The 25772-nt window shown below is 42.0% G+C and overlaps 1 protein-coding gene across 10 annotated transcripts in view; it reads left to right on the forward strand.

The window, feature by feature from the left end:
- The window catches only part of PRUNE2 (prune homolog 2 with BCH domain), a 260718-nt gene that overhangs the window by 66630 nt on the left and 168316 nt on the right, over positions 1–25772 (forward strand). For all 10 annotated transcript variants that reach the window (XM_046023988.1, XM_046023991.1, XM_046023994.1 and 7 more), the window contains exons 5-6: positions 10412–10564; positions 13213–13307. In XM_046023988.1, coding sequence (XP_045879944.1) covers positions 10412–10564; positions 13213–13307 — 248 coding nt within the window. The remainder of the gene's footprint in view (positions 1–10411; positions 10565–13212; positions 13308–25772) is intronic.

Genomic DNA, 25772 nt, shown 5'->3' on the forward strand with positions numbered 1-25772 from the left:
TTATAGAAATACAGATTTTTGTATCATTAAACTTCTATCGAGCACCGTTGCTAAATTTACTTACTATGTTAAGCTCATTTATGGGTTCTTTTTTTTAAAAGAAGATTTTATTTATCTGAGAGCAAGAGAGAGAGAGAGAAAGCACAGAGGGAGAGAGAGAAGCAGGCTCCCCACCAAGTAGAGAGCTGGGCGTGGGGCTTGATCCCCAGACCCTGAGATCATGACTCGAGCTGAAGGCAGAGGCTTAATGGACTGAGCTACCCGGGTGCCTCTCATTTATAGGTTCTTTTGAGTTTTTATATACACAAACATATTGTCTACAAGAAAAGGCAGTTTTTATGTCTTCTTTTTCTTTCCTTATCTCTTTTACTTCTTCTGCTTGCCTTGTTGCTCTGGCCAGGACAGTGCAGTGTAGAATAGAAATAGTAATCGCAGGCATCTCTGTGTCATTCCTAATTGGAGATGGAAGGCTTTCAATATTTCACAGTTCAATGCCAGGTTTGCTTTCTTTATATTTGGTTTTCATAAATGCCCTTCATCAAATTAAGGAAGTTGTGTTCTATTTCCACTTGGCTGAGATTTCAATCTGGGATTTTATGAAGTAGTTTTATTACTTGACATCTCTAGAGGTGATCATATGGTTTGTTTCCTCTATTAATGAGGTGAATTATAGGGGCGCCTGGGTGGCTCAGTGGGTTAAAGCCTCTGCCTTCGGCTCAGGTCATGATCCCAGGGTCCTGGGATCGAGCCCCGCATGGGGGGGGGGGGTCTCTGCTCAGCAGGGAGCCTGCTTCCTCCTCTCTCTCTGCCTACCTCTCTGCCTACTTGTGAGCTCTGTCTGTCAAATAAATAAAATCTTTTTAAAAATATGGTAAATTATAGTGATTGATTTTTGAATGTTACTCTGTCTTTTAATTCCTAGGAAATCCCTACTCGGTGACTATATAATAACATATCATAAAATGCTAACTTGATTCGGGACTAGTTTTATTTATTTCTTTATTTATTTATTTTAAGATTTTATTTATTTATTTGACAGACATCACAAGTAGTCAGAGAGGCAGGCAGAGAGAGAGAGAGGAGGAAGCAGGCTCCCTGATGAGCAGAGAACCCGATGCGGGGCTCGATCCCAGGACTCCGGGATCATGACCTGAACTGAAGGCAGAGGCTTTAACCCACTGAGCCACCCAGGTGCCCCCGGGACTAGTTTTAAAAGGAGTTTTTTGCTATGTTTATGAAAGAGACTTGACTTTAGTTCTTTTTTCTTATAATGTCCCTATTGGGTATTGGTATCAAGATCATGCTAGGTTCAGGGGCACCTGGGTGGCTCAGTCACGATCTCAGGTCCTAGGATCAAGCCCCGCAGCAGGAAGCCTGCTGTGGCTCAGTGGGTTAAAACCTCTGCCCTCAGCTCAGGTCAAGATCCCGGGGTCCTGGGATTGAGCCCCGCATCGGGCTCTCTGCTCCGTGGAGAGCCTGCTTCCTCCTCTCTCTCTGCCTACCTCTCTGACTACTTGTGATCTCTGTCTGTCAAATAAATAAATAAAATCTTAAAAAAAAAAAAAAGAAAAAAGATTATGCTAGGTTCAGAAAATAAGTTGGGAAGTGTTCTCTCTGTTCTTGGGAAGAATTTGTGTGACAATTAGTATATCTCTTAAAAGGTTGAAACTATGGATATTAAACTTAATAGATTCATTTTTTAAATTCCTTTTTTTATGAAGTAAATTCAACCCCCAACATGGGGCTCGAACTTACAACCCTAAGATCAAGAGTCAAACGCTCTCCTGACTGAGCCAACCTGGTGCCCCTAACGGATTTCATTTTTAGGCAGATACAAAACCATCCAGATTTTAAATTTCTTTCTTGCCAGTTTTGGCAAGTTGAGTTTTTCTTAGAAGTATTATTCAGAAGTATTTTCAAAAGAATTTCATATTCTATTATAGTTTGTTCTTATCTCTTAGTATCACTAGAATCTGTAGTATATCACCATTTCATTCCTCATTTTGGTAAATTATGCCTTCTCTCACTCTTCTCTTTTTCTCTTAAGTAGTTTTCAAAAGAACTATTTACATTTTTATGTAAATTATAACATGTATAATATATATTATATTATTTATATTCTATAATTATATATCCCATAATTATATAATATATATTATATATAAATTTATGTTATATATTTATATTTTTATAGTATATCCTTCCTTCTAGATTTTTTAATTGAATTTCCTGGGGTTTTTTTTTTTTAAGATTTTATTTATTTATTTGACAGAGATCACAAGTAGGCAGAGAGGCAGGCAGAGAGAGACGAGGAAGCAGGCTCCCCACCGAGCAGAGAGCCCGATGCGGGGCTCAATCCCAGGACCCTGAGACCATGACCCAAGCTGAAGGCAGAGGCTCTAAACCACTGAGCCACCCAGGCGCCCCCCTGGGTTTTTTTTTAACACCTGATACTTTTTAAAGATTTCTTTCCCCAGATCTTAGCTCTAGTTGTGCTCCACAAGCTTAAATGTGATATTTTCATTATCATTCAATTAAAACATATTCTGATTATGTTGTGATTTCTTCTTTTACTATGAGTTAGAAGTACTTTGTTTAATTTTCAAATATTTGGGAATTTTCTGATTTTGTTCTATTACAAGTTCCGGACTGTGGAACTATTACGAGTTCCAGACTATGATCATGGTGGCCATAGAATATAACTCTGTGACTGCAATCTTTTGAAATTTGTTAAAACTTGATTCTCCCCCAAAGCTGCCACCTCTAACACCCCTGCTGCCTCTGTGTGTGGATGAACAGAAGTGGAGCTGAGGGCACAAGGAGAGCCTGATGCCCCCCCCCCCGACCTGTATCTAATATATAAATACAGAGATGTGTTAAAAAAAAAAAAAAAAAGACTTGATTTATGCTTCCGCAGTTAGTCAGTTGGGTTTAATGTCTTATTTGTGCTAGACAAGAAAGTGTAGGTCTGCCGTTGTTGATGACAGTGTTCAACATACGCCAGTTAGGTCAAGTTTCTGACTCATGTTGCTCAAATATTCTATATCTTTTTTTAAAGATTGATTTATTTACTTATTTTGGAGAGGGAGTTGGGGGCGTGCAGGGCAGACAGAGAGAAACTCAAGCCAGCTCTGCACTGAGCATGGAGCCATGGCAGGATCGCTCAGACCTAAGCCAAAACCTAGTTGACAGAGACAGAGATCACAGTGGGCAGAGAGGCAGGCAGACAGAGAGGGGGAAGCAGGCTCCCCACTGAGCAGAGAGCCCAATGCGGGGCTCGATCCCAGGACACTGGGATCATGACCTGAAGCAGAGGCAGAGGCTTAACCCACTGAGCCACCCAGGCGCCCCGCCAAAACCTAGTTGGATGCTTAACTGACTGTGCCAGCAAGCACCCCCAAAATATTCTACCTCTTTACAGATTTTCCTCCTACTGGTTCTTAGAATTGCTGAGAAGGATGTCCTAAAATCTCCCACAGTGACTGTGCCTTTATCTCTTTCTTTATCCAGTTTTCTCTTTATCCAATTTCTCATTGCTTTGCAGATGAAGCTGTGGTATTTAGCACATGTAAATTTGGGATTGACTGTCTTCCTGAGGGTTGACCCTTTAATAGTAAAAAAAAAAAAAAAAAAAAAAAAAATTGTCTTAATGTCAAGTAATTCTTTTTGCCTTATAGTCTACTTCATCTGATATTAGTATCTTAGACTAATGTTATGCCCATATCTACCTTTTACTTTCAACCTTTCACCCTCCTTGTTTCTAAGGTGTATCCTTACAAACAGTATATTGCTATTATATTCTATATATTTAAAAGCTATTATGCTTTTAAAATTCACTTTGTTAATTTTTCTCTTTTAATTTAAGTACTTTGTCTTCTTTATATCGGCAAAAATATGTAACATTAAATTTACCATCTTGACCATTTTTAAGTGTACGGTTTCATAATGTTAGGTATCTTCGTATAGTTGTGTGTTCAATCTCTAGAAGTACTTCGTTGTGCAACACTGAGACTGTACCCACTGAGCACTGATTGTCTCCACATTGGATGTAATTGCTCTTATATTTGGGTTTCGATTTGTCATTTTGCTGGTTTTCAATTTGTCTCACATTTCCCCCCATTTCCTCATTTCTTTATTAGTATTATGCAGAAGTATTTTTGCTACTACATTTCCCCTCAGAAGCTTGTGAGCTCTGAATTATTTTTAAAAATTGTTTGATAGGAGGGGCGCCTGGGTGGCTCAGTGGGTTAAAGCCTCTGCCTTCGGCTCAGGTCATGATCCCAGGGTCCTGGGATCGAGCCCCGCATGGGGGGTCTCTGCTCAGCAGGGAGCCTGCTTCCTCCTCTCTCTCTCTCTGCCTGCTTCTCTGCCTGCTTGTGATCTCTGTCTGTCAAATAAATAAAATAAAATCTTAAAAAAAAAAATGTAAAATTTTGGGGCGCCTGGGTGGCTCAGTGGGTTAAAGCCTCTGCCTTCAGCTCAGGTCATGATCCCAGGGTCCTGGGATCAAGCCCCACATCGGGCTCTCTGCTCACCAGGGAGCCTGTTTCCTCCTCTCTCTCTGCCTGCTTCTCTGCCTAGTTGTGATTTCTCTCTGTCAAATAAATAAAATATTAAAAAAAAATTGTTTGATAGGTATAACACAGATTTAACATACAATCAAAATCTCATGTAAGTTGATATTTTAATCGCTTCCATGACAATCCAAGAAACTTGGAACACTTTGGCTCTACCTGGTCCCTTCTGCAATTTGTTACCATTGGAATATATTTTAATCACACTCCATAAGAAACATAAGATATTGCCATTGTTGGGGCGCTTCCGTGGCTCAGTTGGTTAAGACTCCAACCAGGTCATGATCTTAGGGTTGTGAGATCAAGGCCCATATCAGGCTCTGTGCTCAGTGCAGAGTCTGCTTGAGATTCTCTCTCCCTCTGCCTCTGCCCCTCCCCCTTAAAATAAATAATCTTTTTTAAAAAGGTATTGTGATTCTTTATACAACAAATATTGATTTATTCTTATCCACATATTCACATTCTCCAGCGTTTTTCTTCCCTTTCTGCATTTCTTTCCTTCCATCTATAGTAGTTTTCTTCTGCTTTTACTATTGCTTTTAGTGTGGGTTTTCTCTTGACAAACAGTTTCAGTTTATTTCTGTGGAAATGTCCTCATTTTGCCTTCATTTTTTATGTGTTCACTCAGAACAGAATTTTAGACCAGCACGCACTTTATATCCACACTTCGAAGATAATTCCATTGTGTTCTGACTGTCATCATTTTTTTTTTAAAGATTTTATTTATTTATTTGACACAGAGAGAGGGAGATCACAAGTAGGCAGAGAGGTAGGCAGAGAGAGAGGGGGGGAAGCAGGCTCCCTGCTGAGCAGAGAGCCCGATGTGGGACTCGATCCCAGGATCCCGAGATCATGACCTGAGCCGAAGGCAGCGGCTTAACCCACTGAGCCACCCAGGCGCCCCCTGTCATCATTTTTGATGAGGTTGGCTCTTGGTTTCATTGTTGTTCCTTTGACAGTCATGTTCCTTTTTCTCTGACCGATTTAAAATTTTTATTTTCTGTAATTTCTAGCAGTTTTAGCATCATGTGCTTAGAGGTCTTTTTCTTTGCATTTATCCTGATTTGGGTTCATAGTTTAACCTGAATGGTAGAGTGATAACTTTCATTAATTTTGAAAGGTGATTGGCCATTGCCTTTTCAAATATAATTTCAGTCCCATTTTCTTTCATTTCCAAGGGAAACTCCCATTATATGTATGTTAGACCTTTTCTCCATGTTTCCAGGGCCCCTTAAACTCATCTCTATATTTTTCCTCCCCTTTTTCTCTTCATGCTTCAGTATGGATAGTTCAGTCTGGATATTTTCTTCTGACATATTTTCCAATTTACTGATCCTCTCCTCACCTGATCTGTTATTAAACGTGTTTTATTTTTATTTATTTATTTTTAAAGATTTTATTTATTTATTTGACAGAGAAGGAATGCAAGCAGGGGGAGTGGGAGAGGTAGAAGCAGGCTTCTGGCTGAGTGGGGAGCCTGATGTGGGGCTTGATCCCAGGACCCTGGGATCATGACCTGAGCCAAAGGCAGACATTTAATGACTGAGCCACCCAGGTGCACCGTTAAGCACGTTTTAAGTGTGTAAATGAGTCTTAAATTCAATTATTAAATTTACAGTTTAAAAATTTCTTTTGAATATTTTATTTATAGATCCTAACTCTCTACCATAATTCTCCAACTACTTTTTTTTGTCCCCTCTACTTCCATTTCCGTTCTTTTTCTCATGAGTTCCCCCACCCCCCGGAGTTTTCAGTCAGTTGATCATATTTTTTTAATGTCTGGTAACTTTTTATCAATTTATGAATAACATACATGAAAAGTGTAGAGATGATGAGTCTGTGGTTGATGAGATTCTTTTGCTCTAGAGAGGTTTTACTTTTGCACCTCAAGGCAGTTTGAAGAGGATCAGATAAACTTAATCTATTTTGTGTTTGAGCTGATTTGAATCAGGATTTCAGTCATCTGAAGACTAATCTATGTTTGCTTCATCCTTCTGCTATGGCAGAGGTCAGCAAACTTTATCTATATACTACCAGGTAGTAAATATTTTAGTATTTCAGGCCTATTTACTTTGATTTACTATTTTACTATTTCCTTTGCAGGCCTATAGGTCTCTGTTGCAACTACTCACCCTATCATGGTAACACAAAAATCTCCATAAACGGTATTAATAAGTGTGGTTGTATTCCAATAAAACTTTATTGGGGCGCCTGGGTGGCTCAGTGGGTTAAAGCCTCTGCCTTTGGCTCGGCTCATGATCCCAGGGTCATGGGATTGAGCCCCACATCGGACTCTCTGCTCAGCGGGCAGCCTGCTTCCCCCTCTCTCTCTGCCTGCCTCGCTGGCTACTTGTGATCTTTGTCTGTGAAATAAATAAATAAAATCTTAAAAAAAAAAAAAGCTTTATTTACAACATCTGGCAGTAGGCCAGATTTACCTGCAGACCATGGTTCTCCAACCTTTGTCCCAAGATATAATTCTCCAGGGGCCTCCTCTCAAAACCTGGTTTGTTTAACCAAGACTCCTTTTCTGTAGAGATCCCTGAACTTCAATTTTTGTCTCACTGTTCCTGTGAAATGATGATTAGATCTGTAACCTTCTTATCTCATTGGCTACAACTCAGAAATTAGCAAATACCTAGAAAGGAAAAACCACACTGAATGTGGGCTTCACCTTTTTGCAGTTACCTTCTCTCTAGGATCTTAACTTTTAAGATAGTCACCTGGATAACTGTCTGACACCATCACAGATTTTTTTTTATAAGGTTTTATTTATTTATTTGACAGAGAGAGAGATCACAAGTAGGCAGAGAGGCAGGTGGTGGGGGGCGGGGGGAAAAGCAGGCTCCCTGCTGATCAGGGAGCCTGATGTGGGACTCCATCCCAGGATCCTGAGATCATGACCTGAGCTGAAGGCAGAGGCTTAACTCACTGAGCCACCCAGACACCCCAGATTGTTTTTTTTTTTTAATTTTTATTTTATTATTTTTTAAAAAGATTTTATTTGTTTATTTGACAGAGAGAGATCACAAGTAGGCAGAGAGTCAGGCAGAGAGTCAGGCAGAGAAAGGGGGAAGCAGGCCCCCCGCTTGAGCAGGGAGCCTGATGTGGGACTCGATCACAGGACCCTGGGATCATGATATGAGCCGAAGGTAGAGGCTTTAACCCACTGAGCCACCCAAGTGCCCCTTGTTTTGTTTTTTTGTTTTTTTGTTTTTTTGTTTTTTAATCTAGCTTTTCCCCTTGTTCTTGGTACAGGTAGTATTTCAGAGCCAGAAGCAGATGAGGGTCTTTTTTGAAATTCGGATTCAACATTGCCTTAACAAAGACTGAAAAAAACATCTTTATGTTTTGGATTCTTTGTCAGTAATTGTCAGACTGAAGGATGTACTCAGAATCCAGTTGGCAACTCTCTGCCTTTAAATGATAATTTGTCTCTAATCTGTTTACTTCTCCTCATGCTGACTGCTCTTTCCCTAATTCTCATCTAAAACCACTTTCTAAGGTGCCTGGCTGGCTCGGTCAGTTAAGCATCTGCCTTTGGCTTGAGTCATGATCCGAGGGTCCTAGGAATGAGTCCCACTTTGGGATCCCTGTTCAGCAGGGAGTCTGCTTCTCCCGCTGCCTCTCCCCCTCCGCCACTCGTTCTCTCTCTCTCTCTCTCTGTCAAATAAATTAGGCCTTGTAAAAAATAAAACGACTTTCTAATTCTCTTGATATGCTCTAATTCATTCTCTGCATGGTAGGTGGAGGGATACTTATAAAACATAAATGTGAGCATGTTATCTCTCATTACTTAAAGCTCTTTTTTTTTTTTTAAAGTAAATTCTAGGCCCAACACGGAGCTCAGACTCATGACTCCGAGATCAAGAATCACACGCTCCACTGACTGAGCCAGCCTGGTGCTGCTCACGGATTCAAACTCATTTATGCCTCTCCATTTCCTTTAGAATATAAAAGACAAACTAAGATGACTTGTAAAGGCCCTTCATGAACTTGCCCCTGTCTACTCTCCAACCAAATTTTCCAACATTTTTTTCTAAAACCATACTGTCTGGTTCTAATCAATTGCTTTCCATTCCTTGTGGCGGTCAGAGCCTCTCCTACCTCAGTGCCTTTGCACATGGTCTGCCTGACCCGGGATCTTCATACTTTTCCTTCACCTTAAGATGCCTTTCAAGTCTCAGCTAAGGTGAACTCTCTTTACAAAACTTTTTTTGACTCCTAAATTCTGGCCTAGATCTAGAGTGCTATGTATTTCCCCCGTGCTATTTCTCCCCCCCCCCCCCCCAATAATGAAATGGTCTGTTTTATTTGTAGCCCCTAAAGTACTCTGAGCTTCCTGGGACATAACTTACTGTATTACAGTATTGAATTATTAGCATCTGGCACAGCTCCTGGCCCATAGTAGGTGCTTACTTGTTCTTGTTGGATGAATGAATGTATGAATGCTTTAAATATATTAGGCATTATTTGCTTTTTATTTTGATGTTTACAATCATTGATTCCCAGTATAACTTTATAAACTGGGAAAGCAGTATTTTTTCCATTTTAAAATGGGGAAGTGATAACAAACAGGCCAGATGACTTGTGTGGGTTCTTTCAAGATGTTTAATGGTGAGTGAAGATCTAATCTCTAGATTCTGTAGGTTTTAGGACAGATGTCGAGATTGCGAGCCATTGTTTTCCCTCACTCACTACACCCTTTCTCCTTTTTCGTTCTCACCTCTCTCCCTCCCTGCCTTTCTGCCTTCCTTCCCTCCATCCTTTTCTCTCCCGCATGATTATCATCAAGGCCACAACAAAAGCCAGAGAGAGGGTGACACCTTGATTAATCCATAAGTTTGAGGACTCTTAGAGAATTCAGTCATTCATCATTAACCAGAACTTTTCTTTCCCGAATGGCTCCATGTTGGCCTGGGATCAGGAAGCAAGGGAAGGGGCCGTGACAGGTGGTAACTCCTCCTTTTCGAGGTGAGATTGTGCATAGAAATTCCAGGAGTTTGTCAGAGGTTAGTCGTTCATATTGGCAAATTCCTTTGTAATTGAAGTCTGTAATTGAGACCTAGCTTGTGAATTCTTATAAATAGATCGTGGCGACTTCAAAGCTGTGTGTGATGCCTGGAAGACGGAGAGTGGCCTCCAGGTGGTGACCTGGACAGTATTGCTTTGCTGCGGACGGTGGGACTTGGCAATCATTTGGTTGTTTAAAGGAAGAAGTTTAAGCCTCTGCCTTCGGCTCAGGTCATGATCTCAGGGTCCTGGGATCGAGCCCCACATCGGGCTCTCTGCTCAGTGGGGAGCCTGTTTCTCCCTCTCTCTCTGCCTGCCTCTCTGCCTACTTGTGACCTCTCTCTCTGTCAAATAAATAAATAAAATATTTTTAAAAAAATAAATAAATAAAAGGAAGAAGTTCACACGTGAAATCAATAATGTGATGAGTGGGAACAGTCTTCACTGTGGTCCCAAAAGGGAATAGTAAAGGGAACTATTAAATAATTTAGATATTTTAAAACAGTTTGCCATTGAATTCCACTCTGAAATCATAAAACAATGAATATCATTTTTGTATGCTTGTGTGGGAAAAGCTATGCGTTTTGTCACTTTCTCCATAAACTCTACCGCAGAGTACCCTATAGTCAAGTTGTGGAGGTTAGTACCTGGTGAACAAAGAGGGAGGACAGACAGTATCTGAAGAGTTTTCTAAAAACTGTCTCTTGAATGCTACTCTGTGGAGGCCGCTGGTCCAGGCAAGAAACTGGAAGGGGAAATATAGATCGAGAGACCAGAAAAACATTGATTTTCCTGACACGGCCATTCTCATTCATGCCTTTCAGGTAGCATCCTTTTCAAGTGGATGACCATGGAATCCGAGAAGATCTCAGAGAAGCAAGAAGAAATTCTCTCTATCCTGGAAGAGAAATTTCCTAGCTTGCCTCCAAGAGAGGACATTATCAACATCCTGCAAGAGACCCAATTCAGTGCTCAGGGTGAGTGACTGTCCCCCAGCTCTGTCGCAGCTCCTGAGCAGGGATGGTTTATGGGAAGGCATGCGGCCAGGGCCCAGAAAGTGAATTTGAGTGTGCCTTCATTTTCTTCCCTATTGTTTGTGCTTGGGGAAGATTTCCAGGCACGCGGTGTCAGCTCACCTGGAAGGCAGCGAGCCGACGTACGGCAAGCTCTCCTTTGAGGCCTTTGCGTCTGGATGTGTGGTTCATTCACGCGTCTAATGTGCACCCCAGATGCCTCATTACATGAAATCCCTGTGCTGAGCAGGTTCTATTCTGAGAATGTCAGGCACGATGGGATTTCATAAATCAATTAATTTTAGAAAAAATAGAGAAGACAGCTAAGCAGATAAAATTGTTCTTTCAATCTCAGCTTTACCAAGACAGACTTGACTCAATTATTCTATAATAATCACAAATAGATATAATTCACAGAGTGCCTGAGGCACACAAAGTTTTGCTGGTGTAACTTTGCATGGATTATCCTACTGAGTCTTCGTGACAACCCTGAGGGTCAGCTGCTATTTATATCCCCAGTTTCCAGATGTGAACACTGAGGCACAGAGAGAGGCAGCTTTGCTTTCTTGTCATCACGTACACGGTTGGCAAATGGCCAGGCCAGGATTGAAACCCAGACGTAGACCCGGCTTTCTACTTGAGTTTGGAATCCCCCGGGGGCAGAGCCTGAGTTTTATAAAATAAATAAAGCGGTTTATTTGGCAGGTGATCCCCAGGGCACACTGGCAGGAGCTGGCATGTGCTGATCAAGCAGGTTAGCTTGGTGGGAAGTCATGTCTTCACTCCACTGAGGAAAGAGTGTGAAATGGCGCCTCGGTGTTATCCCACCTGAAGGGCGCAGTGCTGGGCTGGAACTTGTCCAGCTGAGCTCCAGGGGCTGGTTGGTAAATTTTCAAGAGTTTCATGAGTTGGGCAGTGTTGGGTTGGCAACGTGAAACCTGCCCTGATGGAAGTACTGACCCCTCAGAAAAGAGCAAACACTGCAAATCAGGTCTGCTGCTGACTGTTCAGCATTTACCCGCATATCACTGGAGTACTGAGTGTCCAGGGCTCCTTGGTCCCAGGAGCTATAAATTCCACCAGAGGAGGCTCTGGGGCCAGAAAGAGGCCTCAGGAAGAGATGCGGGTGCTGGTGTTTGGGCGTCACGCTGGGGCTCACTGTGATGGGAAGAGCTGGGGAGGAGCGAGGGGGGCACCGACGTGTCTGGTACAAACGTGCGTGTATGGATGCATATGTATCTTGTCATTCACTTATTTTTTTAAAGATTTTATTTATTTATTTGACAGAATGAGATAACAAGTAGGCAGAGAGGCAGGCAGAGAGAGAGGAGGAAGCAGGCTCCCTGCCAAGCAGAGAGCCCGATGCAGGGCTCGATCCCAGGACCCTGAGATCATGACCTGAGCTGAAAGCAAGAGTTAGGTGCTTAACCAAATGCACCACCCAGACACCCCAAAAGTAGACCAAGTTTTAATGTCACAGTATATTCTGTAAATCATTTTATGTTCAGTGTAGTTGATGGTGACCTTTCAGTCCTGAAGTCAAAGAAAAGTATTTTGTACTTGGTCTGTTTCCCCACACTGCTGCAACTGACAATGTTCTAAGTTAGGAGGGCAGGTAGCCAACTCTGGTGTCTTAACACGTATCTGGGAAGGATGTATGTGCTCTACAGGCTTTATTACGGGTCTTCTTCCCAAGAAGGTGGGCATAGTCAGATATAATAATCTAGGGTGAGAGTAACATGTCAAGCCAGAGCTTTTTCTGTTTTTCAGGGATAGATACTATTGAAGCACATTGGTCACCTGACTCAACTATGCAGTTCTGGGTAACTCAGCCATTCCAGATTATTCTCCCCATCATTTACAGAATCCAGTGGCTCCGATTGCCAAAATCCATTACAAGGGTGACCAATTTAATCACAGTAGTTTTATGGGTTACCTTTAAAAAGTGCATTTTGAATAAAATTTCACTAGGATATATGGGGCCTCAGCTAAATCCATCCTGAAAGCAAATTTTGGCCTTATGAGGTATGACTTAGCTAGTTTGCCTGATAGCGCTCGGTTTTCCTCCTTTGCCCACCTCTTCCCATTCCAGTCTCTGCTCTTAATCTGCTCTGGGCCTCTGGAGGCTTTTATCTCTGAGGCGTTTAGTCCTGTGGCTTCTGGCTCCGGTTGGTTAGTGAGAAGAGTTAGCAACCCGTGGGGGGCGGGGTTCGAGGGAAGGAGAAGAGAGAGGCGGGAGCATTTCTTCCTTGCTGCCTCACTGATTGAATGGTAGGTTTCTGGCAGCCTCTCTCCTCTGCTTTCAGGTCTCTGTTTCTTTCCTTTGTCCTTCTCCAGTGTCTGGATGCCTCACCATCTTTTACTCATTTTCTCAGCCCCACCCACATCTCTGCTATTAAAATATCTTTTTCATGAGGGGTGAATTCTGTTTCCTGCTGGGATCCTAACTGGTGCAAGTATTGCCACCAATGTGATTTTTTTGCCTTGTTATGGACAAAAGAGATCTTGGGGAGGGATATTGAAATGAATATGTGGATTCTTTACATAATCCCTTGATGTTACCAAGAGCAGGTCCCCAAGTGTAACATGATGTTTTCCCCTCTCATCTACAGGTTTAAGTATTGAACACACAATGCTGAAAGATCTAAAGGAACTGTCCGATGGAGAAATAAAAGTGGCCATTAGTACCGTGAACATGACCCTTGAGGTAAGGGGAGGAATGATTTTTTTTGTCTGTTTGGTTGGTCGGTTGGGTTTTTTTGGGCAATGACAGATTTTCCAGAACTGCCGTCTGAGCAATTGGTGTGCAAACCTCCGCAGCAGAAGTCGGTGTTAGTCTTCTGCTCTGAATGCTTCTTTAGGATACATTTGACTAGGAATGTGGTTATTACTTTGGATGAAACCACTGTGCCAGGTCAATGAAAAATGGCAAACGTGGATTCCCAAGGCAAGTACTGTTTTGTTCATCTCCGTGAAACAAAACCTAAAACGCAAACGCTCACATTCGGAAGCGTGCATAGGTAGAGTCTGCTTAATGGTGACGATTATACATGTGAGTGGCTTCCCTGTCATTTTTTCTGTGCACCGCTCCATGTCATCCACAGAATTTTCCAAGAAAACGAGTTGTCCTTTGACCCTTGTGAGCTATTTGGATGCATGTCATTTTTGGTAATAATGGTGATAGCTGAAGTATTCATAAAACTCTTCGTCCCGTCTATTAAAGGAATGACTCAGGGTGACTATGACTCTTGTCGTTGTGTGTTTCCTTGGTAAATTATCCTTCTTCTACTTTGGGGGTTTTCAGTGACTTGTATGTTAATCTTAATTAACCTAACTAATGGGGATGATATTTTACAGAAACACACCACGGCGAAGTCTGTGTTGTCTCTATCCTGTTATATTGCCTGGGTCGAGGCACTGAGCTCTCGAGTTTATGGAGATAAAAATTGCTGTGTAGCAATTCATCTTTTGGTTTTTAGAATTATGTATCACCATTCTTTTCCTCATTCCTCCTGGTGTTGATGATGCTATCAATGTGTATATTTCCTGGGAATAGCAGGCATGCACGGGGCAGCCATACCTCAGAAAACCCAAGACCAATGCAGGTGCTTTTCTTTGTAATTTCTTTGGAAAATTTATTCCCAGTTGATTGACATGGTAATTCAGGTCATAGATCTGTACAAGTGTCTGGAGGCAGACTGTTGTCACTGGAGAGAGTGACATTTGGTGGTTATATTGTGCCTTGTAGTGTATGGATCACGTTCTCATTGTATGTAGCTGGTCGATTGGCGCAACTGTTTCTGTGGACTTTCAAACTGATAGATGCTTCCCATAATTAGATGTTGATGTGACTCAACACAAGAAATGCTTGCAATTTGGGATGTAGTAACTAGATAATCACCTTCAATTAGAAACCTGCTTTGTGTATAGAAATCCAAGGAAAACATGGATCTTGCAAGGGTCAGTAGCTCAGAGAATCATTTCTCCTAGTTCAAGCCTTGGGGTTTTCTGTCTCCTCTCCCCCCTCCCCTGCCTCCCTTCACTTAATGGCATCTTATTAGGTTTTAAATGCCTTGTTTGGAATTCCTTTCTAAATTAACATAGAGCATCTTATAATTGCTTAGGGAACTGTCTGTAGTTAGCAAATTATTTTAAGGCTTTTATTATTACAGATTTGCCATAGCTATAATGTACCTTTATATTACAGGGGTATATGAATGGCTTTGTCAGAGTTGTTAAACTGTAAATGTTTGTCAAGCTGAATAAGTGATAAAATGATCATATTTACAGAAATTTACATAGAGGTCCAGTAATTAATCAGGCAATTAAGTACATCTCTGGAAACACTATACGGTCTTCTGGGGGGAGGAAGGACATTTGTACGTGTAAAAGAAGGGTACACAGATTAAATGCTAATCAGCCGAATCAGGGCTTTTCACTTGTGCATAATGGGGATGGTAAAGATGACTGAGAAATGGGGAGGCCACTCCTTAGTACCATCATATGACGTCTTTGGAAGAGCAAATGCACTTATTTATTTAGTCCGTCCGTTGGAAAAATTCCTCAGTTAAGGGGAGACTTTGGTTTTCTCCATAGAGTGTCCTGTGACATGCGTTTCCTCCTCCTTACTCACACACAATTCTATCTCAGCCTTCCCATCCCATGCCCAAGCACCTCTTTTTAAAATAATGATAGAATCCCCATAATCTTATTTTGTATACTTTAAAACAGCTGTCAAAATACCCTTTAACTCTAGATAGATTCTCATAGAAATATGCTTAGTTCCTATGAGTGTCTAAGTCTCATTTGTCCTTCAAAGCATGTCAAGACTTAGCTACTTCGTGACTTTTATAAATTCTCCATTGTTTATAACCATACTCTGAACTCTTGCAAAGTTTGGCCTGAAGGACCAACTCAGGACTAAAATAGTTACCATAATTTCCATTAAATTTGTATTAATTGTATTTTGTATTATGTATTTATTTAATCATAGTTAGACCATTCTTTAAGTTTGAGCACAATGATGGTATCTCTGACTTTTTTTTTTAAAGAAAGAGAACAGCAGGGTGCTGTCGGGACATGGGGGTGGCAGAAGGATGGAAAGAGAGACTCTTAAGGAGACTCCATGCCTAGAGTGGAGCCTGACCAGAGGCTTGATCTCACAATCCTGAGATTATGACCTGAGCCAAAATCAAGAGTTGGATGTTTAACCCACTGAGCCACCCAAGAGCCCATCTTCGACTTCTATCTCCCTTTAATATCCTGGCACAGTGCTAAGCATATAATAGATGTTCGGGAACTAGAAATACTTAGTACATATTGGTGTTTGCAGTTTGTCCCTGTGATATCTGATTTGTATTTCCTTTCCAAGTTAAATAAATAGCTAGCAAAACAAAGCACCTAGCTGTGCCTCCAAGACAATCTCCTCTGTTCCCTCCTAATCAGTTTTTTTCCAGATAACTATGTCTGGAGGCTGAGATCATATAGATCAGGTACGGTCCATGTATTTGTAGATAGCACTGCTTCTCCAGCTGTCCAAAAGTGGATCGGGCAGCTTTGCAAAATAGTTGTTACTGGAAGGAATCCACTGGAAGTTCTGTGACATGTCAGGGAAAGGGGAAAAAGATTCTTTAAATTCTCAGTAGTCCATTGGAATGCTGCAGGTGCATCGCTGGACGTGTCATGGCCTTTATTTGACTGATGACCCAATTAATTTGGGGAGGTAAAAATTTTGAGAAAATCAGAAGAATCTGTGTCCTTGCAACATACATAGTAGGAGCCACTGGTTTAGGAGGTAGAGATGACTGCTTTGACAGATGGGTTAACTCTGACCTTCGAGGTTGTAAGAAGAAATCTACTAACCCTTTCTCTGTCATGTTCATGGTAGTATATATCATAACAGTTTCAATCTAATCAAGGTTACAGGTGCTATTGAAAGATCTGCCACAGAAACCAAATAATTATAATAATGCAGAGTTTCAGTACTTTGCTCCATATAAGGTCAGAATGAATGGGACTTTGAGGAAGAGTGCATTAAAAAGTGGGCTTCTCTGGGGGCACCTGGGTGGCTCAGTGGGTTAAGCCGCTGCCTTTGGCTCAGGTCATGATCTCAGGGTCCTGGGATCGAGTCCCGCGTGGGGCTCTCTGCTCAGCAGGGAGGCTGCTTCCCTCTCTCTCTCTCTCTCTGCCTGCCTCTCTGCCTACTTGTGATCTCTCTGTCAAATAAATAAATAAAATCTTTAAAAAAAAAAAGTGGGCTTCTCTGAAGCACAGCTGGAGGGCTAGCCCTTCTCACAGAGAGGACTTGGAAGCTAGAACCATGGAGAAGATACAGCTGTCCCATTTCATGTGGCCTCCAGATTGTTCTGAGTCCAAATATAGCTCACATCTTATGGGGCGTACACCTCACATACTGGAATCCACTTCACTGATTATGGTTGTACCTGATCCTTTGTGCCCTTTTCATTGCTTGCCAATTTGATTAGCGAGAGAAACACAGGTGGTTGTGATACTGTTTCAGTCCTCCATCTCGTTTTCTATTGATGTCCTTGACACACAAAGTTACATGACATACTTTCAGTTGTACAACCTAGTGATTGGACAAGTCTGTACGTTGTGTTAGGCTTTCCACAAGTGCAGCTTCCAATCCCGCATTTTGCAGCAGAACGAGTAGGGAGAAATAAAGGTGTCCAAAAACTAAATCCATATTAAAAACTAGAAAGTGTAAAAATGAAAAATAATATAGCCTCAATAAGAAAAAAAAAAGAAAGAAAAACATTTATGGCTATCAGAGCATATGAGTCACTGGAACAGACTTTGCCTGTGTTCTTTCACCAATAATGAAGTGCTGATTCTACCTCGTGGGCCTAGTACACAGTTAAAGAGAAAGGGACGGATCTTTCCAGTCCACTGGGGTACCACCACAGCAACTGAGGTTAACCCCATTAACGGTTCCCTTGCCAACATCCAATATGCTTAGGATATCTCTGAAAAGCTGTGACTCGTTAGCATCTTTCCTCAGCGGGGACCATAAGCAGGCAGTGACTTGATGACTCTTTGTTATGATCAATGACCTTAGGAGTCATTCCGGCATATATTCTCTATCAGTTGGCTCACACTGTCCAAACAAAACAGCACATACAGAGTGATGTAAACAACAGATATTTAGTGTCTCACAGTTCTGGAGGTGAGAAGTTCACGTGTTGGCAGGCTGGCTTCCTTCTGAGGGTCACAAGGCTCTTCCGTGCCTCTCACCCAGCTCCTGGTGCTTCGCTGGCGTCTCCGGCATTGCTCGGCTGATCAAAGGGTCGCCACCGTCTCTGCTTTCATGTTCACGTGGTCTTTCCTCTCTCCTTGTCTCCATGTCCAAATTTGCCCTTTTTATGTGGACCCCAGTCATACTGGATTTGGGCCCTCCCTAGTGATCTCATCTTTATTACACCTGCAGCGATGCTGTGTCCCAGTAAGGTCACATGCTGACGTGTGGAAGTTAGGCTTTGCTGTATAAATTTGGTGTGTGTTGGGGGGGGCGGTTTACACAATAGACTATTTGTAAAGTAGTCTATTGACTACTTTAACATAGACTATTTGTAAAGGTAATAATTTTCCAGACAACTGAAGAGAATAAAACATACGGGACTGTCTGAACGACTCTATTGCCTGCTAAGCACATCTCTTCTGTTGCTTCCACATGCTTTGTTTTGTTTTTAATTTTATTTAAATTCAATTAGCCAACCTCTAGTACATCATTATGCTTCTACATGTTTTTATTTCAAATCTGTTTCCTTTAAATGAGGAACAGTGGGGATCTACTCTTGAGATTTTGTGTCCTTTATTTGGAACTGGAGTCTGAGGGAAGTATTCAGGCTTGTTTTCTCTCTGGGGGCTCCTCTGTGCTCCCAGATCTGGGCCTCCTCATGGCCAGACGCTCTGCTATTTGAAACCTGGAATAGAGCACATGGGATGCATTCTGGTAAAGTGACTCAGACCGCTGACTCATTCTGCCCTGTAGAGATTACCAGCCAAGCTGCACCTTGGAACACTGCAGAGGGAAAAATACCAACATTTTTCCTCAGCATTCAGAGCACGGAGCAGAACAAATGCCCAAGATCATTGCTAAACTCTTCCCAAACAAAAGTTTTGTTTTACTTTTTACTAGTTACTCAGGGGCGCAGTGAAGCATCCTTGAACCACTGTAACCCATGCTTTGAGACTCAGCAAAGCAGTCTGAAATCTGGGTTGCCAATTTTAAGCACCATATGTGATTTCTCATTGTTGGAGTTCAGAGTTTTTGGCGATCATGATGGAAGCACCTCGAGAGTATTTACTTACCTTGTTGTGTCGTAGAACATGTAGTAGGAATATTTGGGGGAGCATAGATGATTTTTGACTAAGGTATTATCGTGAAGAATGCAGTAGTTGCTTTTTCAAAGCCAACTGGCCAGCCAGTGGAAACATGTGCAACCTCTCCTCCAGGCTTTTAGGTCATAACTGCCTCCATTTCCTCTTGGGTCCAGGCCGACCACCTCTTTCTTGCTGAAGAGTTAATGTTTGATGTTGAGCATTCACTGTGTACCTGACAGTAGAGTGAGGACTTGCGAGCGTCATCTCATTTAATCCTTCCAGGAAGCCTGTGAGGCAAGCGTGCTCTGGTCACTCCATACTGGTAAAGGTAACTGTAGCAGCTGTAACAGATAAAGCCCAGCCCTCAGAGACTCAACACAAAAGTCGTTCCATTTTTGCTTGTGTAACAATCCACTTTGGTGTTCCTGGTCCTGTGGCCACAGGAGATTCAGAGACCATGTTCAACATGGCTGTCCTAAGATGCCTACGGACATTTCCATCCTATCACCAGGTTGGGGAAGAGCTTGTAGGGCCTGGTTGTAGCATCCGTCACTTTGGCTTACCTCTCATTGGCTTGATCATGGGGTCCCGTCTAGCTGCAGGGTCTAGCTATGTGCCCAAGAAGAAGAACCACTTTGAAGACGAGTAGCCAGTCTCTGCCACAGTCTCCATCTTGGAGGTGAGGAAACTGGAATGTAGAGAGATTAAAACATTTGTCTAATGTAGAGACAGAACTAAATCCAGGTTCATCCTGCTCTAATACTGTTTTCACTGCTTTGGATATGGCACCGAAGGGCAAGACTAGTGGTAGTCTTGGAGCCCACCCAGGGCTTCACTAGTGAGCCACCTAGAGTCAGTGATTGCCCCAAACTCGGGGTGTCAGACAGCCTAGAGCTCCCCGGGGAGTCCTTGGTTGAATTCTCCTTTTCCTTACTCCTCATACCAAGCCCCTTTCCTCTTTACCTTCATGTCTTTATTTCTTTTAAAAATATTTTCAGTTTTTGGGGTGCCTGGGTGGCTCAATGGGTTAAGCTTCTGCCTTTGGCTCTGGTCATGACCCCAGGGTCCTGGGATCGAGCCTGCATCGGGTTCTCTGCTCAGCAGGGAACCTGCTTCCCCTCCTCTCTGCCTGACTCTCTGCCTACTTGTGATCTCTGTCTATCAAATAAATAAATAAAATCTTTAAAAAATAAAATAAAAATCTTTTCAGTTTTGATTTGTAAACATCTAACTTCTAAGTGTTCATAGTGAAAGTAGTTACTGGCCCCTAACCCAGAGATCTGGTAAACAAATCGAGTATATCCAAGTAATAGGAACAACAATTATGGGACAAGGGACTGGGTAGGACATACCATGCAGGGAGGAAAGAACTGTGATGTTTCTTCTCAGCCTGACTCCAGAATTCAAGGATATGAGTATTCTGGTTTGCCTCGCTGTGATATATAACTTTTTCCAAATTGGTATTCCAAATGGAGAGCAGCCTAATCAGTTAGTGAAAAAAATTCAGTGGTAGAGATCTTCTATTGAAAAGTATCACTTTTGAGCAGATACTAACTCCCAATAACAAAAAATCTGGGTAGTTAAGGCGTTAGGAGTTTTCAGTTCATACCTGACTCAAGGATCCAAAGGGATTTAAAGCAAATGTCAAACACAGGTAACTTTCATGGTATGAATTTAATAATCAGTGTGTCTGAGGCATCTGAAGTGTGACTTGAGAGCTAATAATTCATAGCTTCTTAAAGTAATTTAGAACTAATAACTCATATCTTCTTGAGGACAGTGGCAGGATGAAAAAAATGAAAGATAGAACCACAAAAGTAGACTTGCATGCCTTTTGAACATGCAACAGTCAACAGTTCTTGATAATAAGACATCACTGAGATGAGAGAATCAGAAATCCTTAGTTAGGGGTGCCTGGGTAACTCAGTCGGTTAAGCATCTGCCTTTCGCCTAGGTCATGATCCCAGGGTCCTGGGATCAAGGCCTGGTCAGTCTCCCTGCTTAGGGAGGGGTCTGCTTCTCCCTCCCCCTCTGCCTCTCCCTCTGCTTCTCCCTCTGCTTGTGCTCTCTCTCTCTCAAATAAATAAATAAAAATCCTTTTTTTTTTAAAGAAATCCTTATTTAAAGAATGGCTTATCATATCAGTGGCAACAGCACTTTGTCTTTGAAACAAAATGTACGAAGCAGCGAAATCTTCTCATATTTAGAATCCTTACAATTTGTGTGTAGGTAGCTCCTTCTGCAGATGGCCAAAAATATTTCAGAGATGCCAAACAAAGCCTGTAAAAGCAGCCTATTTGGAAGTGCCTTGTAACAATCCTCATTCGTATCTACGGCTTGAGTGAACGTGGAGCCAAGTGAATGTTTTGGTGACAGATTTTCTCTGTTTTACTTATTGGCCAATTTCAAGTGGACTTAAGTGATTCATGACACTTCACCTAGCTAGTCATACTTCTCTGTATTTATGTCCCTAAATGGTACAAAATACCTCACTACAGCTTTTTCTAGCAATCATTTGGCAGCAGGAATGAGTAAACAGTGACCCAGAGTTTAAAGATAATAAAGTTACTCATTACGCCCCGTGCTTTTTTGGGCATAGGGTCCGTGCCCTGGACTTCTGTCCTTCTCTCCTGTTAACACTGGCCCGAAAAATGCATTTATGTGGAGGGGATGGAAAAGGGGGTAGAGAAAACACAGCGCCTACCCTGGGTGGGGGGTAAACCTCTCCTCGGGGCCCAGAAATCCCCACCGACTTCCCTGGGCAGCTGCGCCGTGAGAATAAGATAATGAGATAAGATCCGACGAGGCTGCGGGAATAGAAGTGATGCTAGCCTTATTTGGCTCAGTGCAGAAAGTGAGCCGTGCAGAAGTGAGCTGCTTGCCGGTCCAGGAAGCCTGAATATGGTTGATTGGTAGTGAATGAACAAGGAAGTGTCAGTGGCCCAACCCGATCACTTTTTACCTGCTGCGTCTCCAACAGAGAGTGGCTCTGTGGGATTCAGATTTATAGGCAAAGGTAGATGTGTATTATTCATTACCATTCCCCCCTTTTAGTTGCATTTTGTTCTCACCACCCCCCAACATGTCCTTGTATCTGCTTTTGTACCAAGAGCATGGAACCAAACAGGGCTGCAAGGATTCCTGACACCATGATGTGTTGGGTCCAGTCGGCTCCCCTCTCCCTGCTTCCCCCTCACGGTGAAACAGTGTTCCAGTTACGTGCTGCTGTTAGTGAGCCATCCCCAGAACCTGGAGGCTAAAATAAGATGTTAGTATTTCTCATGGTCTATGGGCTTACTGAATTCAGCTGGGCAATGCTTGCTTGGGGTTTCCTGTGCAGTGAACAGTCAGATGGGAGCGAAGTGTGGGCTCGATTATGACAGTCACCTGGCTTGGGTTTTTCCCAGCATGACACTTAGAGAGACATGGTACAGGAGTGAGCTTTCTTTTCTTTCCTTTTTTTTAAAGATAATTTTTATTAACATATAATATAGTATTAGCCTCAGGGGTACAGGTCCGTGAATCATCAGTCTTACACATTTCACAGCACTCACCATAACCCAGCCACCCTCTCCCTACCCCTACCCCCAGCAACCCTCAGTTTGTTTTGTGAGATTAAGAGTCTCTTATGCTTTGTCTCCCTCCCAATCCCATCTTGTTTCATTTTTTCCCTTCCTATCCCCGGAGACCCCCTGCCCTGCCTCTGAAATTCCTCATATCAGAGAGATCATATGATAATTGTCTTTCTCTGATTGACTTATGTCGCTTAGCGTAATACCCCTAGTTCCATCCATGTCATTGCAAATGGCAAGATTTCATTTCTTTTTGATGGCTTCCTAGTATTCCATTGTGTATATATACCCCATCTTCTTTATCCATTCATCTGTTGATGGACATCTAGGTTCTTTCCATAGTTTGGCTATTGTGGACATTGCTGCTATAAACATTTGGTGCACGTGCCCCTTTTGATCACTACATTTGTATCTTTAGGGTAAATACCCAGTAGTGCAATTGCTGGGTCATAGAGTAGCTCTATTTTCAACTTTCTGCGAGACTCGGGTGGGAGCTGTAATTCTTATGACCTAACTTAAAACATCTGAGTATGACTTCTACCATTTTCTATTGTTGATTTAAGCCTGAGAGATCAGACCAGACTGATGACAAGGGAAATTCGGAGTGGTATGCTGGTAGGTATTTGGGGGGAAAAATACACACACACACACACACACACACTACTGTTATAAAATATATATAGCACAAAATTTACAAAGAAAACTCCTCTTTTTTGTAAATAACCACATCATCAATTAAATCTCACAAATGAATTAATTTTTGTGCAATTCTTGCCTTGAGGTCGATGAATGGGTATAGTTTCCACAGGAATGTAGCTGATAGTTTTGTTTTCCTTAACAACAAAGTGAAACAACAAAGACTTCTGTCTGAACTTCATCTGATTGTCAGCAATAAGAAGGACTTCTTTGCCGAATGAATGGTTTTCAGATATTGGAAAATCATGTCCTCAGGGTATTTTGGGGGTTTGGGCATGTGCTCTTCACCATGGGATGGCCGGAGGCACCACATGCTTTGAAGTTTAACTTGTGTATTAACTTTTTCTTAAGTCCAGACCTGGCAGATGGTTCTTGAAGAGAGCTAGATCGTAGATATGTTAGACTTTGTGGTCCAAGATGCATGGTTGGGGGTATGATACAGGAATTCAAGTAGCAGCAATTTGAAAACCTTTACCTCATGCGCCATTACAGAACCAGTCAGCGGGCTGCACTGGGTCTGCAGACTGTACTGGGTCTGCAGACTGTAGTTTGCCAACCTGCTGTAGAGGAGCAGTGAAACAATAAAATAAGCCTTGATGCGTAGTGTTTGCCAGTTTCCATAAATGCTCTTACTATGGCTGATTTGAAAGCGCCAATAGATCATCAAAACAGAGTTGCGAATAGTTGATAATACTTTATTGTATAATTGGAATTTGGTCCTAAGTGTTCTCACCGAGGGGGAAGAAAAGAAAAAGATAAAAAATCTAATCATGAGAGGTGTCGGATGTATGAATTAACTTGATTATGGGAATCTTTTCTCAATGCATACATATATCAAAGCATCAAATCATAGACTTTACATTTATTATAATTTTATTGGTCAAACAATACAAAGGGGGAAGAGATGTGCATAAGCCTGCCATTATATAGCATTTCTACTCTGTAGATACTGTACTAACTAGCACAGATAATAGGAACAGATAATAAAATAATTATGAATGGATGCATTTCAGAATTTGACTTTTGTTTTTGATACAACTTATTTAATGTAAAATATGTAATTTAATTTTTGTAATGGCTGTTTTTAATTTGCAAATGGTGGGTTTGCAGTTTTTCCCCAAATTTTATAATTGTCCCTTGTAAACCTGTACAAGTCAGTTCCAGCACACCAGTGGGAATTAGACCCTGATTCTTTTTTTTATTGCTTTTTTAAAAAGTTATTTATGAGAGAGACAGATAGAGCAGAGGGAAGGGCAGAGGGAGAGAGACAAGCTGAGCATGGAGCCTGATGCGGGTCTCGATCTCACAACCCTGAGATCATGAGCTGAGCTGAGACCAAGGGTCAGATACTTAACAGACTAAGCCACCCAGGCACCCCTAGACCCCAATTCTTGCTTTAAGAAGGAGCATGTGCATAGCCACTGGGAAGAGATTGAAGGGGGCTATCTTTGGAGACGCTTACCCAAGGAGGGAATTGTTCTTGGTATCCAGGACTGTTTCATTGAGTCCTAGACTTTTTTCTATAAATCAAGGAAAAGTAGAACCTTCATTTATGATTCAGAGCTTACTTATCTGCTTTAATACATTTTGGCCAACAGTTACTATTCCATATTTCCACCAGTTAATAGCTTAGTTTAAGAGTAGGCATGGCCTCCCGGCAGTGGGAGGTAACAGGTCATGTGTACAGTCTTGAACAATATCAAATAATTAGTCTTTAAGACCTTTCCTGTTTGGACACAAAACATCACAGCCACCCCCGGCTTCACTCCTCAGTCAGTCCCCACATATGCTGGGGACTTAGGCTCTTGCCCAGGCAGTCTGTCTTCCCCCTCCCTGCTTTCCTCTCTTTAGCTGCAGACAGTGCCTGCTCTCTCCAGCCACACATTGTTACCACTTTCCTCCTGAGCTTCAAAAACCACCAGCTGCCTTAGTGAATTCTAGAACTTTCTTTGGACCACAGCACGGATTGTCTGTATCACTTCATGGCTTTCTGCCTTTTTTCATCTTAGTAGATTTTGCACACCTTTCCCTTTTCCATTAGTCCACCCGTTCTTCAGAACCCCTGCTCCAGTCCTCACTGCCTGAGTATTACCACACTTCCTTCCAGTCACTTCCTGATGCACATTTATTATTTAAAAAGCCAATTTAAAAAGTCTTTTATATGTCATCAAAATGCCTGTGGCTGGCCATTGCATGCGGTATTTCTGGTACCTCTGTGACTTTATTTGGGGACCTCTCATTTATATTCACATTCACCTTTGGGGAACTGGACATATTATCAGAAGGCATTCTGAATAAATTCTTATGTCACCACATCTTATGTAAATACCAGTTGTGCATTTCTAGACTTTCAAAAGTCATAAGCAGGCAGTTCTGTTTTATTGAAATCCTTTTGTAGGATGAGGTCGGTTGACCCTTACCTTATGAAAGAACCAAGTATCAAAGCCCATCTTTCTGAGAAGTGAGCTCCAGGACATGGGTAGAATTAGGCACCTTTCTTGTTAACCCTTCAAGAGATGTTGGTATTTGGAAAACAAATAGATAGACTTTGGTTCTAGTGA

Source organism: Meles meles, chromosome 11 (genome assembly GCF_922984935.1).
Source record: "Meles meles chromosome 11, mMelMel3.1 paternal haplotype, whole genome shotgun sequence".
In the NCBI taxonomy this organism is placed as follows: domain Eukaryota; kingdom Metazoa; phylum Chordata; class Mammalia; order Carnivora; family Mustelidae; genus Meles; species Meles meles.